The sequence below is a fragment of the Barbus barbus genome (assembly GCF_936440315.1).
Source record: "Barbus barbus genome assembly, chromosome: 3".
In the NCBI taxonomy this organism is placed as follows: domain Eukaryota; kingdom Metazoa; phylum Chordata; class Actinopteri; order Cypriniformes; family Cyprinidae; genus Barbus; species Barbus barbus.
Genome location: NC_136731.1, coordinates 19,337,141 through 19,353,270, shown reverse-complemented (window position 1 = coordinate 19,353,270; position 16,130 = coordinate 19,337,141). Strand labels below are relative to the sequence as shown.

The 16,130-nt window shown below is 38.1% G+C and overlaps 1 protein-coding gene across 1 annotated transcript in view; it reads right to left on the bottom strand.

Annotated features, from left to right (window-relative positions):
- Positions 1-1,929: 1,929 nt before the first annotated feature.
- The window catches only part of LOC306849694 (sphingosine 1-phosphate receptor 2-like), a 31,852-nt gene continuing 17,651 nt past the window's right edge, over positions 1,930-16,130 (bottom strand). The window contains exon 2 of the mRNA XM_079384932.1: positions 1,930-6,130. Coding sequence (XP_079241058.1) covers positions 4,915-6,024 — 1,110 coding nt within the window. The 5' untranslated portion in view covers positions 6,025-6,130 and the 3' untranslated portion in view covers positions 1,930-4,914. The remainder of the gene's footprint in view (positions 6,131-16,130) is intronic.

Below are 16,130 nucleotides of genomic sequence, written 5' to 3'. Positions count from 1 at the left end.
TACTATGAAGCCATGCTGTTGTAATAGCTGCAGTTTGTGGTTTTGCATTGTTCTGCTGAAATACACAAGGCCTTCCCTGAAATAGACATCTGGAGGGGAGCATATGTTGCTCTAAAACCTTTATATACCTTTCAGCCTTCATAGTGCCTTCCAAAACATGCAAGCTGCCCATACCGTATGAACTTATGCACCCCCATACCATCAGAGATGCTGGCTTTTGAACTGAACGCTGATGATTTGTAAACCCTTTGCAATTTGACTTTGAGGAATGTTGTTTTTAAAGTATTCCACAATCTTTTTACACACTCTTTCACAGATTGGAGAGCCTCTGCCCATCTATATGGGAAAGTCGTAGCCTAATGGTTAGAGAGTTGGACTTGTAATCCAAAGGTTGCGAGTTCGAGTCTCAGGCTGGCAGGGATTGTTGGTGGGGGGAGTGAATAACCAGCACTCTCCACCTCAAAACCATGACTGAGGTGCCCTTGAGCAAGGCACCGAACCCCCAACTGCTCCATGGGTGCCGCAGAATAAATGTCTGCCCACTGCTCCGTGTGTGTGTTCACTGCTGTGTGTGTGCACTTTGGATGGGTTAAATGCAGAGCACGAATTCTGAGTATCACTTTATACTTCTGAAAGATCACTTTATACTTCTGAGAGACTCTGCCTCTCTAAGACATCCCTTTTATAGCTAATCATGTTACAGACCTGATGTCAATTAACTTGCTAGCTCTCCCATGTTCTCCCAGCTGAATCTTTTCAAAATTTCTTGCTTTTTCAGCACTTTGTTGCCCCATGCCAACTTTTTTTTAGACCTGTAGCAGGCATCAAATTTGAAATGAGCTCATTTAGTGGATAAAAGTGTAAGATTTCTCCATTTAAACATTTGTTATGTTCTCTTTGTTCTATTGGGAATAAAATATTGGCTAAGTATAGTGACCCATCTGATTTGAAAGTCTTTTCGTTTTCATTTTATTCAAACAAAAACAAACAAAAAAAAAACGTCCCAACATTTCCGAAATTCGGGTTGTATTTATATATGAATTCACATATATTCAGTTTTGTTGAGTGTGGTCACAGAATGAGTAAACATGTTTATGGTCACAATATTGGGATGAGAGTGAACTTAGGTAAACAATATAAATAAAAATATCGAATTGCAGTTGTTAGGGAAAATTGCAATAAAATGTTGCAATGACAAAATATTGCACTAAATTAAAAATTCAAATGTTACAAAAATTTACAATACTTATGTTGTAATACTGGTATAGCACTAATATAAAAATTTTATGTTATATGCTACAAAAAAGTTTAAAAAACTGAAATGCGTTGATGGTGGATATTTAATTTTTTTGTGTTCCTATCAATGTTGTATAAGGTTTTTTATGCATAATAGTCACCCTAGATTGTGATCAAACAGTTTAAAATAGCTGGGCTAAAATGTATAACTATTTTTATGACTGCAGAAATAGGTTAATTCAGTATAAACAATAAAATAACAATAAAACACAATTTTCACACTTTTTATGAAATTTAAAAATCATAAAAATCACTTTTTATGGATTATTTCAAAGGGTTACAGATGACACATAATTTGGATATTTTCATGTCTGGGAAAAATAGGTTTAAATGGGTTAATAATAAAGTAACAGTTAAAAATCATATTAGTTTAGATTTTAATTTTAGTCTACTCTATTTTTTTTATTTTATGACCAAAAGCAAATGTTGCATTATATTCAACTGTATTATATTATAATGTTTTAATTTTTTGACATTTTTAAATAAACAAAACGTAAATAAATTTTCCACCTTTTTAAAATCAAATTGACTTTATATTGTTTTTTTGTAATACAACAAAATATGTTAAAACAAAAATATAATTAAGAAATTAAGGTATGCTTCAATGGCATGTTTTTCTTTTTTTTTCTTTCTCCTTTCTTTCACCTCCTCTTGTGATATGGCATGACAGACCAAAACAAAGATCACCAGGGCCCTGGTTTTGGGCATCGCTGCTTTAAAATAACTACAATAGTTTAACAAAATCATTCTCTTTCTATGATCATAATCATGTAATCTCAGTTTATCCTACAGATGGCGCAACAGACCAGTACATTTTTTAATCTTTTCTTTCTTTGCTCCTCTGGTACAGCAGTTGTAGTTACTGCTATGGGTGCGCGTCTTCTCAGAATAAATGTGTTCTCACATATGCTGGGTGGAGTGGGAGTACAGAATGCTCATTAATCACAAAGACTGTACTGTAAACAACTGTATATGTTTGCAGCTGTTTCAGTATGGCTGATCTCACTTCCTGCTAACTCTTGGCCATATTCCCAGCCGTGTTGTCTCCCAGGGCGGATTGCTGTTCCCACCCAGGAATTCTGGATGTTTGACAACAACCAGGCCAGACCATCCTTAAACCCACTCAGTCAGAGTTCACAATATTTTTTTTAAGGTCATGCCGACCCAGCCAATGGCCCCCCAGACACCCCTTTCCCATAATGCCATTCATATTGAGCTTTCATCACACTGCCTTCTTTCCCATAAAACCCTTCGGCTAAACATCTGCACTCCCACAAAAACTTGGAACTGGCACTTATGGGACTGTCAGAAATCAAGGCCAGGTGTTCTAAGAAATATTGTTAGCGAACAGATTCATGTCCTAGCGAGTCAGGCCTTAACCATGTTCATGCACGTTAGCATTTAATTTCCCTTTTTTATTGTCTAGTCAAGATTTCTGTAATATGTAGGATAAAGCTCTTGTGATTGTTAACTCAATACTGCGTAGGACTGAAATTCAAAACAAATTACACAGTGGCATTATTCACTTCTGTCTCACGCACACAACCACTTCAGCAGTTACTTTTTTTGGTGCATGCTAATTGCTAAAAGCATGTGTGAAACTATCAAGATATTTTCAGCTACAACCTTACAAAATATAAAACCGAGAACAACAACAAATGACACATTTTTTGTATTTAATTTCTTTTCATTAAAAAAAAGGAATGAACTAATGTGTATGTACCTACATTAGTGTTTGGGATTGTACCAATTTAGCACAGGCAGATAGCACACGTATGTCTGCAAGATGTCTGTTAAAGATCTCTTGATCTGGAAAGCATCTGCGATCTACAAACGTCTGGCAGACGTCTTTCAGATGTCAGTTTTACATACATTCTAAATCATAAACATCTTAAAGACATCTAATAGACGTCTATTTGACATCTAAAAGGAAACGTCCTATAGACGTATTGCAGATGAGCAAACACCCTAAATAATACGTCTTGCAGATGTAAATGCAGACATCAAATAGACGTCTCGGAGATGTACGTGTGCTATCAGAATTGCTACTAAAACACAAGGCTATTGCACACAAGACATTTTATACGTATACACAATACATACATACTGTACACAGATACATACATACTTTCATATATTTATCATATAAAACAAACATTGTTCCACAGGGTAGGCAATGTTTTACATTGAACGGAGTGATGGGGATGCTCACACAGGCTTAAACTCTTCATGCATAAAAAAAAAAAAAAAGGAAGAAAAACCAAAATACATTAGGCCGGTATTGGAAGAGCTGCCAAAGTGCTTTCTCTGCTGAAATAAGGCAATCAGCAGAGGAAACCAAAACATGTTGGGATCAAATGGCGAACAATTGTGCGAGTGAAAGTGTCAGACTGATGATATTAATGAGAACATTAAAGGTCAGTCCATAATATTAGGAAGAAGAATAAGAAACACCAGACTTCCTGTGGTTGCAGGAAGTTTAAAGTTTCTTCAGAAGACTTGTGACCTATTAAAAGACAGCATATGTGCCTTTAAAATTGATAAACGCATGCTCAGTTTGTCCTAATGTCAGAGTTTCCTGTCTTATCAATGGCGTATCGATTTCAGTTAACTTTAAATGTCGTTAAGACTTCACAGTGAGTGCCCGTTCTTGTTGCTGCAAGCTCAATAATCAACAGGAGAACAATGATGTTCGGTAATACTGTCGATCAGCGAAAATGTTCGCTCGTAACACTTCATTCTTATATTCAGTACCATCCGTCAAGAGGGCACTAAACGAAGCACACGCTGCCGCAGCGACACTACGGCATTGTCATGCCAACAAAACCAGCGTTTACCTCGAGAGAAACTCATATCAGGAATTCAATAATCACATTCTGATTGTGCTTTCCTCATAGGAAAAATTAGGAATGTCAAATAGTAAGAGGCAGTGAGTTTAGATGGACAAGATGGACAAAGAGGAGTAACACTGACAATTGTACATAGGCTTACCATACATATTAGTTTTTACACAGGTTAGACTTTCATGCATTACAATGAAGCAGAATACTTTTATTGTCAAACGGCAATCACAGGGTGTTATGTATATCAAATAATTCGATAAATATGTTCTGCAAGCATGCATGGAAGTTTGGCTCACATGGAGTGCATTGTTGATCCTTACATTTCATCTGTCCACTCGAATCTCTGAACCAGTCTACTTGAGGATAGGATACAACTTGTATGTGACTTCTGGTAGCTTGGTCAGCATATGAGAAACATGCAATCCCAAGTTACCTAGAAGTCTACAAAGTGCAACTTTGATTTTTCATGTTTTGTCAAAGAGCTTAAACGCATATTCCCATTTGAATTGGGCTTTCTTTCATTTGCTTTAAAATGCCAAATACCAGGTAAGGTCTTATTCTGTGATGGTCAGGAACTTTTGCAAGGACAGAAGCAACAAAGGACACATGGGAGTTCTGGTAGCACAGTTGTGATATCTACTCTAAATGTCCAAGAGTCCAAAGACATTGATTTTGATTCTCGTTTCATCCATGACGTCTCTGAACACTTCCGTCTTCTGTGCCTTGCCTCCAAGATAGGGTCTCCCCTTATCTTCAAACACCTGAGGAGACGAAATCAAACAGTAGTACAGTCCTGCATGATGGGAATTGACTGATGTTCGTGTTTGTTGGTGCAGTGCTCCATTGAACTCGAGCTCTTGAGTGGCACCATGCAGCGGTGAGGAGGCCGGCCACAATTGAGCAGCCCCCAGCAGCAAAGCACCCTCAGGAACTCCCTCCTCATGTCCTTACTCCTCAACGTGTAGATCAGCGGGTTCAGCGCCGAATTCAGTGTGGTGAAGCTAAAGAAGACGGCAGAATTGTGGAGGATAGGGCATTGTTCCATCGTACAGGAAGTGTCCAAGAGAAGGATGGTGAAGGCAGGCAACCAACAGATGATGAAGACGCCCAGCACGATCGTAACAGTCTTCAGGAGAGCATAAGCTGGAGAATTGGTGGCCTCTTGGTGGCTCGTACGCACAATAAGGTAGATGCGAACATAAAGGATCACAATGGACAGCAAGATGACGGTAAAGATGGTGACGACAAACAGGATGTAGTATCGGGAGTTGAGAGGCAGGACAGCGGAGCAATCCCCCAGGTTATTAATACAGTTCCAGCCAATAATGGGAAGACCTCCCAGAAGGATGGACATCACCCAGCATGTTCCGATCAGAAGGAACATGCGGCATGTTTTGTTGGAGCCGTAAACTTTGACCTTGGTGATGGCGATGTAGCGCTCTATGGCGATGGCCAGCAGGCTGAAAACTGAGGCAGCCAGTGCAATGAAAGCAGTCCCTTCTCGTATGAACCACTGGACAGGCACCAAATGAAATGTCCTAGAGCCTGACAGGAAGATGTTAGCAATATAAGCGGAGCCAGCCAGTAGGTCAGAGAAGGCCAGGTTTCCAATGAAGAAGAACATGGCTGAGTGGAACTTCTTATTGCGAAACACGGCAATGAGCACCAGGAGGTTTTCCAAGATGATGATACTGCAGATTATGACAAATAAAATGTTCAGGGTGCTCAGGCTTTTTTTACTCTCAATGCGTTCTTTTAATTCCTTCTGGCTCATGTTCTTGGCAATGCGATAGTGGACCTCTATGAGGGTCTTGTTGAAGTACTGAGAGTATTTGCTCATGGTGACAGTTTGGCAAAGCCCTGCAACGGTACGGCCAGTAGTCATTCAGAGGGCAGCTTGTCTGGGCTTGTCTGGGCCAGCAGGGGCACAGGAAATGAGACGCCCAGCCCGAAGTCACGTCTCAGTGGCCCAGGAAGCTCCTTGGTGTCGCCTGTAAACAAACACAAAACAGAATGATTACTGCCAGGCCAAATGTAAAAAGGGAGCAATCACAAGTCAAATTTAAACTTAAAAGGGCTGTAATTTTTGCACCAAACGATCTGTTTGAGTGGCATAACAGGCATAACATTAACCGATTTGGACAGGACTATCTGTGTGTCCAAACAATGGAAGATGGTGGAGTGTGCATGATTTTCGTCTACAACGAAAACAAGATGATAGCGAAATAAAAACTATATTTGAATGACAAAAACAATGACAAAAATCTATTGACATTTTCGTCAACGAATAACAATGAGATTAAAACGTTAGGGAGGGACCATTGGATAGAAATCCAGTCAGAACAAATCTGCGTGGAAAGGAGGGGAGATGCGCACATTAAAACTGTAACTCTCTGATCATAAGTTTGCATACACCTGCTGCACGTCTCACAAAATGGAAAAAATGTGACACTGGACCACAAAACCAGTCATAAGAGTCAATTTTTAAAAAGTGAGATTTATTAATTATCTCAAAGCTGAATAAATAAGCTTTCCATTGATGTATGGTTTGTTAGGATAGCACAATATTTGGCTGAGATACAACTATTTGAATATCTGGAATCTGAGGGTGCAAATTAACCATCAAAATACTGAGAAAATCACCTTTAAAGTTGTCCAAATTAAGTTCTTAGCAATGCATATTACTAATCAGTAGGAAATTTACAAAATATCTTCATGGAACATGATCTTTACTTAATGTCCTAATGATTTTTGGCATAAAAGAAAAATCAATAATTTTGACCCATACATTGTATTTTTGGCTATTGCTACAAATATACCCCAGAGACTTAAGACTCCAAGGTCACAAATGTCAGCGCCTGGGAGTAAGAAAGAGCAGATATATGGATAAATTTGAAAAGGGTGACGATGTGAAAGAGCACTTAATTTGGTCCGGTGTTCTTAGCGCACAAATCCAAATCCCGCACAAAAGCGCCTCTCAAACAGCGCACGATTACTGAATTCAGTTCTCTCGCACGTCTTGACTGAAAAATACACACAAAATTATCTCAAATTGTCCGTTTTGATGAGTATTCACATAAACACACCTGGTTACATCTTAAGTGAATGCAAACTGTTGGGAGAATATCGGATGCGAGCACCACTATTTTGAATACCATTATTTTTCATTTGGTCTTAAAGGGACAGCAGACTAATTTATTTGCTGTTGTCTGTGTTCTTCTTGTTAATGAATCAACAAAAGAAAGAGATAAAATCACTAACTGCTCTTGAATTAATCACTAGTAGCCGTAATAAGGATTAATCTAATTGTAATTTATATAAGTAAATATGTCTGCTTGAAAGATTGAAGGATGTTGTATGCACATTGTATTTCATTTGGTATTTCAAAAGAAGACCATGTTCTTGTTTCTTTATGAGAAGTGGTTTTATTTAATTTTGAGATAAAGACATGTTATGTGTCAAAGCAGTTAAATCTGTGCCTACACTGCATGTTCAAATCATTCATATTACCAGATGTTTTCTCTGGGAATAAATTTTGGATAATTTGGAAATTTTAGAGAAATGCTTAATAAAAGCATCACACTGTAACTAAACCCATTAGATTTTAGTTGACTAAATCTACTGCAGATTTAGTCGACTAAAGTCTTACGATATTTAGTTGACTAAAACTATACTAAAACTATTCAGATAACTAAAATGTGACTAAAACTAAATGGCATTTTAGTCCAAAGACTGTGACTAAAACTAAATCAAAATTTGCTGTCAAAATTAACACTGCTGGTCACCTGTGCACATGAGGTCCTGTTTCCCCCTGGTATCAAGATGTGTTTTCAGTGATCTGACTGCAAATGGTCAACGTAGTTGCATTACCATTTCCACCTGGGATTAACATGCTTTTCTAATGTGTCTCCACTGACCACTTGTGTTCAGATTTCATCAACACACTCCCCTCATATTTTGTCACACTCTACTTCATTTTCACAGGACTGCCACATGTATGTGACTGATTGAACAAAGTTTTGTTACACATCTTACAAGTTAGGGTAACACTTTAGTATAGGCACCAATTCTCAGATATTAGCTGTTTATTAGTACTTCTAAAGCACATATTCTTCATGACCATATTCTACATCTCTAATCCTACCCAATACCTAAACTTCGCAACTACCTTACTAACTAATAAGCATCAAATTAGGAGTTTGAGGCAAAAGTCATAGTTAACACTTTTTTAATAGCAAGAATAGAACCTTAAAATAAATTGTGACCCAAGTGAGTGGGAAAGGAAGAGAATGAAAAGTACAAGAAGTGGGAGCTGCAATTTCTACCATGTTTTGTGAAGTTTAAATCACTTGTTTTGGTGGACTTTCTCCGAACATGTCCTAGAACTAACGTGTTAGTTAGGTGAGTGGATGGCAAGTATGCAGTGTTTTACTATGGTCTGGGATTAAGAGTGTTTACACTACACATATGTTTTTGACTACCTCCATATGTGGTTTCAGTGATAAAATGACAAAGCTTTAAAGAATAAATCTGTATTTAGCGCTAAACACTTGTAATTGGAGCACAAAAAAACATCTTAATATCAGGTGGAAACACAGCCTTAAAGACTTGTTTTCTCATGTTATGTTGCACCTTATACAAAATCACAGACAAAAAGTCACTGAGTAACTACGATTGCTCACTGCTGCAGCTTGTTTAGAGACAGTTTGAATGGAATCAAGTTTGAAAAGTGTTGCAGCGTCTGTGACTACTTGAGTGTGCACACTAGAGGAACGTCTGTGACTAGAATATGGAGCCTTGTTGTGCAGACATTAACAACATGAAAGTCTAACAAGCTTCCTTCTGGTAGTGTGCGCTAGGCTTTATCTAAAGCACAAGTAGTGGTCCTGCATTGATCAGACACATGTTGGAAACCAAAAATAGCTCAAGTAATGTTCTGGAATTTCCCTTCTGAGTAAAAGCTACATGCCAGAATTGTCCTTCAGCTACAATCTGTTCTTTCCCCATGAACTAAGATAAAGTGAGAGTTTACGTGATACGCAGTCTTCTACACCTACACATAAAATTACGCAATGCTGGATGCTTAATATTACTATTTAATGACCTCACATCACGGGACGTGTAAAACAACTTGACATTGTAACCATCAACTTGTTTTTTCAATGTCAATCGCATTTTACAAAACTCACCAAGATCTTTGAAACCAGTGGCTAGTGTGTCATTTCCACCAGGCCACAAAGGTTATAAACAGCATTTGCCTAATCTAAAATCCCCTTTTAACTGCTGATGACTAAATAAACAGAAAATGCTGAGAATAAGGCTAGACAGTTGCTGCATTCAGATTTCTGCTGCAGAATAAATTGTGTTCAAATTTGTAAAAGTTGCCATACAATTTGCTTTTTGGTTCTTTTGATATAGTACACATCTTTGAAATTCTGTTCATCTGAAATAATGTGGAGAAGTGACATGTAATGCAATGAAAACTAGAACTACTTTGTAGCCACACGATTGTGGAAACTGTAATATCCAACATAATATTGTGTTCCCCCACCTATCAGAAAAGTGCTAGACCCCCTGAAATATTTTTTTCCAAGAACTACTGGTAAAAAAAAAAAAAAAAAAACAGTTTTCTATATGCATCTTAATGATCTTACTGTGAACAATTCTTTTGTGTTTTAATTCTTGATAAAAACATGAAACTTAAATGTCTTAACCTGAACTTCTGGTGAAACAAGATTTCTCTGTGGTGATGTACGCAATAAATATACTGCAAGGTGTGTGGCCAAGTATGGTGACCCATACTCGGAATTTGTGCTCTGTATTTAACCCATCCAAGTGCACACACAGTAGTGAACACACACCCGGAGCAGTGGGCAGCGAATAGTGAGCAGTTGGGGGTTCGGTGCCTTGCTCAAGGGTCTCATATCAGTCGTGGTATTGAGGGTGGAGAGAGTGTTGGTTATTCACTCCCCCCACCTACAATCCCTGCCGGACATGAGACTCAAACCCACGACCTTCGGGTTACAAGTCCAACTTTCTATCCATTAGGCCACGACTGCCCCCTAAACTAATGGATAGAATAAACTCTGCAGTCTACAGTTTTTTCTTTTGATAGTCCATTTTACTCTAACGTGCCACATTACAGAGGATGTGGTACTACTTCCATGACATTGCGACTTTAAATTATAGACTTATGACATTTACATGAAAAACACAATCTTGTCATTTACTCACCCTCATGTCATTCCAAACCTGTATGAGTTTCTTTCTTATGTTGAACACAAAAGAGGAATTTTGAGGAATTTTAAAGAATTAAACAGTTCCCCCTGTATGGAAGCCACTGAATAAAAATAATTAAAAAAAAAGGTTATTGAGACTTCTCATCTCACAATTCTGACTTTTTTCTCAGAATTGCATGATATAAACTCACAATTGCGAGTTATAAAAGTCAGAATTACAATTTATAAAGTCACAATTGCGAGATAAAAACTCGCAATTCTGACTTTTTTCTCAGAATTGCATGATATAAACTCACAATTGCGAGTTATAAAAGTCAGAATTACAATTTATAAAGTCACAATTGCGAGATAAAAACTCGCAATTCTGACTTTTTTCTCAGAATTGCATGATACTTGCAATTGCGAGTTAAAGTCCAACTTTGATGAGAGGAAAAAGACTGATATGTTCTCAGGATTGCGAGTTTATATCTCACAATTATGACTTTTTAATTCGCAATTGTGAGTTTATATCGCGCAATTCTGAGGAAAAAAATTCAGAATTGCGAGTTTGTATCAGGCAATTATGAGAAAAACAGTCAGAATTGTGAGATAAAAAGTCGCAATAACCTTTTTTTTATTTTTTATTCAGTGGTGGAAATGGGCTTCCATACCATTGACTTCCATAGTAGGGAAAGAAATACTATGGAATTCAATGGGGATCATCAACTTTTTGATTACCAGAATTCATCAAAATATCTTTTTACGTTCAACATAAAAAAGCAAAAATACTATATGTATAGCCATGGCATTTTGTCACGTTATGATCTCATCGTCTCTTAAACTCCACCTTAATTTCCTGTTTGCTCCCTACTGTCACGAATGACAGAAACCCAAAAAGTGCATCTCACAGTACTACAGTCTGAGAACAGAATGTGCTTTAGTGTATACTTATGCACTTTGGTTACTATCTAACTATATACTATAGACAAATCAAAATATTAGGCCACAGTATCCCTTGGCTGATGGTTACACAGAGATATGACTGAAAGATTGATCAAACGTAGTTGTTCTTGACAAATGAAGACCACTGCCCAAGACACACCATCAGCACACCCAAAGCCTTGACACCGAAAGACGCAAATCCTCCATCAAGCCAGAGTCACTGTAGAGACCTTGGAGCCATGTGGAATGGCATCTGGAGACAAAGGCAGGAATCTGAGACATCTGTGTTACGCACACACCTCACTTCAAATCACTGTTTGCTGCACACAGTTCAAAACCCTTCACATACATAATCACAGATGCCGACTTATGTAAACATACCAGGAAGCGTGTCTCAGTCACCTATAAGAACACAATGAGCTACAGCTGCGTAGACAGTGGCAGAAATCCTGCTGCCAAATGCCAATAATATCCAGGCAAGGCCATTTCCTTGAGCAGCAGTGAAGAACAATGGCCTCCTTGTCCAGGTTGTGTCTCATTTGATACTCTCTACTGGTACACTGGTCCAAAATGACACCAAACGCGGGCCGTTCCATTCGAACGATTTTCAGTAAACACATTTTTCACACTGTAAACAATCAACAGTTTAGACTGTCAGACCAAAACTTAAATTACCCATCAAAATGTGTGAGTCGCCTTCTCAGAAACCGACTGATGCGTTTCAAAACAGCTCTACTTCCACCACCCACGGAAATTTCACTCTCGGAACAGGTTTGAGTGGGTAGTTTCGCTGCTGACAACTCATGTTCATGATTTCACTGGGCCGTCTGCAAGGTCCTTGCAGCAGTCTGGGCCTCAGTGTGGAGACCTTTGGTGCCTTTCATCTAAGGATTTGACAGCATGTGAAACCTGATGGTCTGGTTTGTCGGCAATGCCGTCTCAGGCCTGCCCCACTTCACTATTACCCCCGCCCCGCCCCGTCCTTCAACGGGACGCCAGGTCATCCTGTCTAAATAATGAATTTTTTGTCTCTTGTTATTCATCATACTGAAAGATAAATGTGACCCTGGACCATAAAAAAGGGTCAGTTTTTTGCAATTGAGATTTATACATCATCTGAAAACTGAATAAATAAGCTTTCCATTGCTCTATAGTTTGTTAAGACTGTCTGTTGACAATATTTGGCTGAGATGCAACTATATGAATATCTGGAATCTGAGGGTGCAAAAAAAAAATCGAAATATTGAGAAAATCACCTTTAAACGTTGTCCAAATGAAGTTCTTAGCAATGCATATTACTGATCAAAAATTAAGATTTTATATATTTACTAGGGATGGGCATTTTCCAAAAAATTTGCATTCGAATATTCGGGCTCATAAAAAAACGAATATTCATTTATTTAAATGAGGTTTGATGAGAAAGACGTTATTTTTAATTATCAAGTTTTTGTCATGATTTCTGAACAAGCTTATGATTAGCCATTACTCAACAATGTTCTACAACAACGTTACGTTATATCGCAAGGTTTTATTTTGGTTGAAAACGTGTAAGCAACAATAACAAAAAATACATTAAAAAAAAAAAAAAAGCATTCAAGATCAAGCAGAGCAAACGGAAAAATCAAGCAGACTTTTTCAATTACAATACAGAATGTAGGCTACATATACTCGAGTCAGCCTATATTTATTGTGTTTAAATTGTTTCACGTATTAATTCTGAGAGAAACAATAATATCCACATGCTAGTGTGAAAGTTTTTTCCTCAGTCTGATAACAATAAGAACGCGCTGACAAAGATAATGTGTGCTAACAGTTTCTTAGCGCTTTGTGTTAAACCACTCTCCCTCGAGAAAACTTTATATGTCTGAAGATCCTTTCGCTATCAGATAAACTCTTCTCGGCTCAATCGGAGTACAGCTGCGCTCACCTGCAGTCGTGAATGCAGTGATGTACAGCTGTCTTTCCTCAGTCGACTGTGTTTGGATTTCATGTGATTTCTCATTGTAGTGGTGATAGTACAATAAATCAGTTTCACTAAGTCATCTGATCAGAAGTAATTACATTTAGTAAGATCATTTAGATCAAAGTAAATACAAACTTCTCGAGGCAGATGACAACGTTCTGTGATCAAATACTATCAACTTAACACGCTCCACCGCGCCACCCAGTGAATGTAGTTATAATTGCTTAGGATTTATCATGATTCCCTGCATTTACAGCCAGCAAATTAACACATAGTAAAATTCGAATAGTGTTTTTATTGTTCGAATAATAATTACAGACCGAATATTTGAATGTTCGTGCACACCCCTAATAAAAAATATTTACGGTAGAAAATTTTCTAAACATTTTCATGGAACAGGATCTTTATTTAATATCCTAATGATTTTTGGCATAAAAGAAAAATGGATAATTTTGACCCATACAATGTATTTTTTGCTATTGTTACAAATATACCCCAGTGACTTAAGACTGGCTTTGTGCTTCAAGGTCACAATTAAGACAAAGGACAAGTAGACAAAACAGTGACTGCATCTCCAGTAGCAGGTCTCCACAGTCCAGCTGGCCAACAAGAGCAGTTTTCCTGTACACAACTACACTGCTATAGGCCAAAGGAAGTGCTTGTGGTGTCAGAAGACTAACATCCTGTTCAGACTTGATAGCTGACTGGTGGAGCGCAAGACACAATGCGGGAAAGGTTTGGTGGAGGCGAGAGACACAAAAGCAGAGCAGAGGAAGTTTATTCGGATTCTTACAGGTGTAATACGTGCAGCAGGAAACGTGCTGAAGCACAGCAGCAAGCCGCTCATTTTGTGGCAAAGTGCAACGGATACACATAGCTTAGAGAAATCGTTGTAGATTAAATTGTTGTAGTTCAGAACTGACTCATCATAAAGGTCGCTCTTACAGTTCTCATGACAAGCATTATGATTTTGTTACCGACTTCAGTGAAACCTGAACTTAGGACCCCAGTCTCAGGCAGGACCCCGCCCACATCCCCATGACAGTTCGACAAAGGTCCCAGGTGTTGTTTGCGCTTCCCAGCAATACCTGATAAGCCCCAATTAGTAAGCGGCATCTGAGCAACCGTGTTTCCCACAACGCACCTGTTGCCTAGCATCGGTTGAGCACCATTTGCCTTGTTCTCCAGAGAGATCTTTGAGACAACTTTACAGGTTGCACAAACTGTCAGGAACCACGCACTTGGAAAAAACCCAGACTAAACAACACGTAACTGACAGATGTTTCACTTCAGCTATGTCTGAAATCAGGTTTGTTTACGTGTTGTTTGTTAGCACCTTTTTTTTCATTCTTGCTTCGTGCCACCTATTTTAATCGTGCTTGTATGTTAATCTGTCTGCGGCCTGTTATAAATGTATGAGTAAAGTTCTCTTTATACAAAATGGTTCTGTTGCGCTCTGTAAAGTGCTTCAGACACCGGCACGCTACCAATTCTACATCCTGTAGTCGTCGTGATAAGTATAACCATCCACATGACCACATTTTTTTCACCTCTACCTCAAATGCACCATTACACAGAGCTTATTCTTGGGGAATTTTATAATACAACAGGTTAATACAAAACATAGTGAACCACAAGTCATGCTAAAGAGCAGTCAGCGGTGACATTTAACAGAACAACAGTAAGGCGAATTTGCAACCTGTACACTTCAAAAAGTTTGAATGCAGTGTAGGTGGACACGTGATCATTAAACTCATTATACCTTGCCCCGGAGAGCTGTACAATTATGTCATAGATAATTGCATTTATTAGCTGGCTAGGGCTGGTTCTATAATATCAGATGTACAAGGGTAAAAAACAGAGCACATACAGGAGGGTGGGAGGAAACGGGGGAGGAAAGTTCCATCTATTTCGTTAAGCCAAAAGAGTCATGAGTCAAAGCTAGTCAATGCAGCGAAGGTGATACAACACAGAGTCCCAAGATCACAAAGCTCTATTCAACACACTCTCATTCCACCCTGCTAATGACCCAGCACTGATATGTACTTTACAGTCGCCCAATTCTATGACTGGAAAAATCTGGCTTTGCCAGTTAATAAACCAAATAGCTCTGGTAATGGATTCTGATTGGTTAACACCATGTTCCACACGTGCTATAATATATAATACAGTCACAGTGAAACACCAGTCCACCATATCACTGCACAGCGCCCACAGGATTGTTATTTCTGTTGCATTTCTATAATATTTTTTGAAGTAAGGATGGATGTGCAATATAGCTATATTTTTATTGGTTATCCATTGATATTGGTCAGTCCTGGATATATATTGGCTGGTTTTGGATATTTCATTATGCATGCCCAATTCCCAAATTTTTCCATTTAGATTACCAAATAGATAATGAATTAGGCACTTTGTTGAGCCATGCCTAACAATGTCCTTTAGCTGAGATATTATTCTCAAAATAGCCCAACATTATAGCACCTTTTTGCTTAAACATAAAACAAAACACAAGCAGTTTAAAAAGTTTCATCTAAAAGGAACATCACAGGTTAAATTCAAGCCAAGATCTTTACCTGTGGCAAGCTGTTTATTACCACATAATGCTTAGTTTGAAGACAAAAAAAAAAAAGGTACACACACTACCACTTAAAAGTTTGGGACTGCTCAGATTTTTAATTGGAAGAAGTCTCTTAAGCACACCAAGATGCATTTTTTTGATCAAAAACACTAAAAACAGTAGGCCTAATATTGTGAAATATTATTATAATTTTAAATAAGTTGTTTCTACTTTAAATTAAATCTTTTCAAATGTAATTTATTCCTGTGATGGCAAAGCTAAATTTTAAGCAGCCATTACTTCAGTCT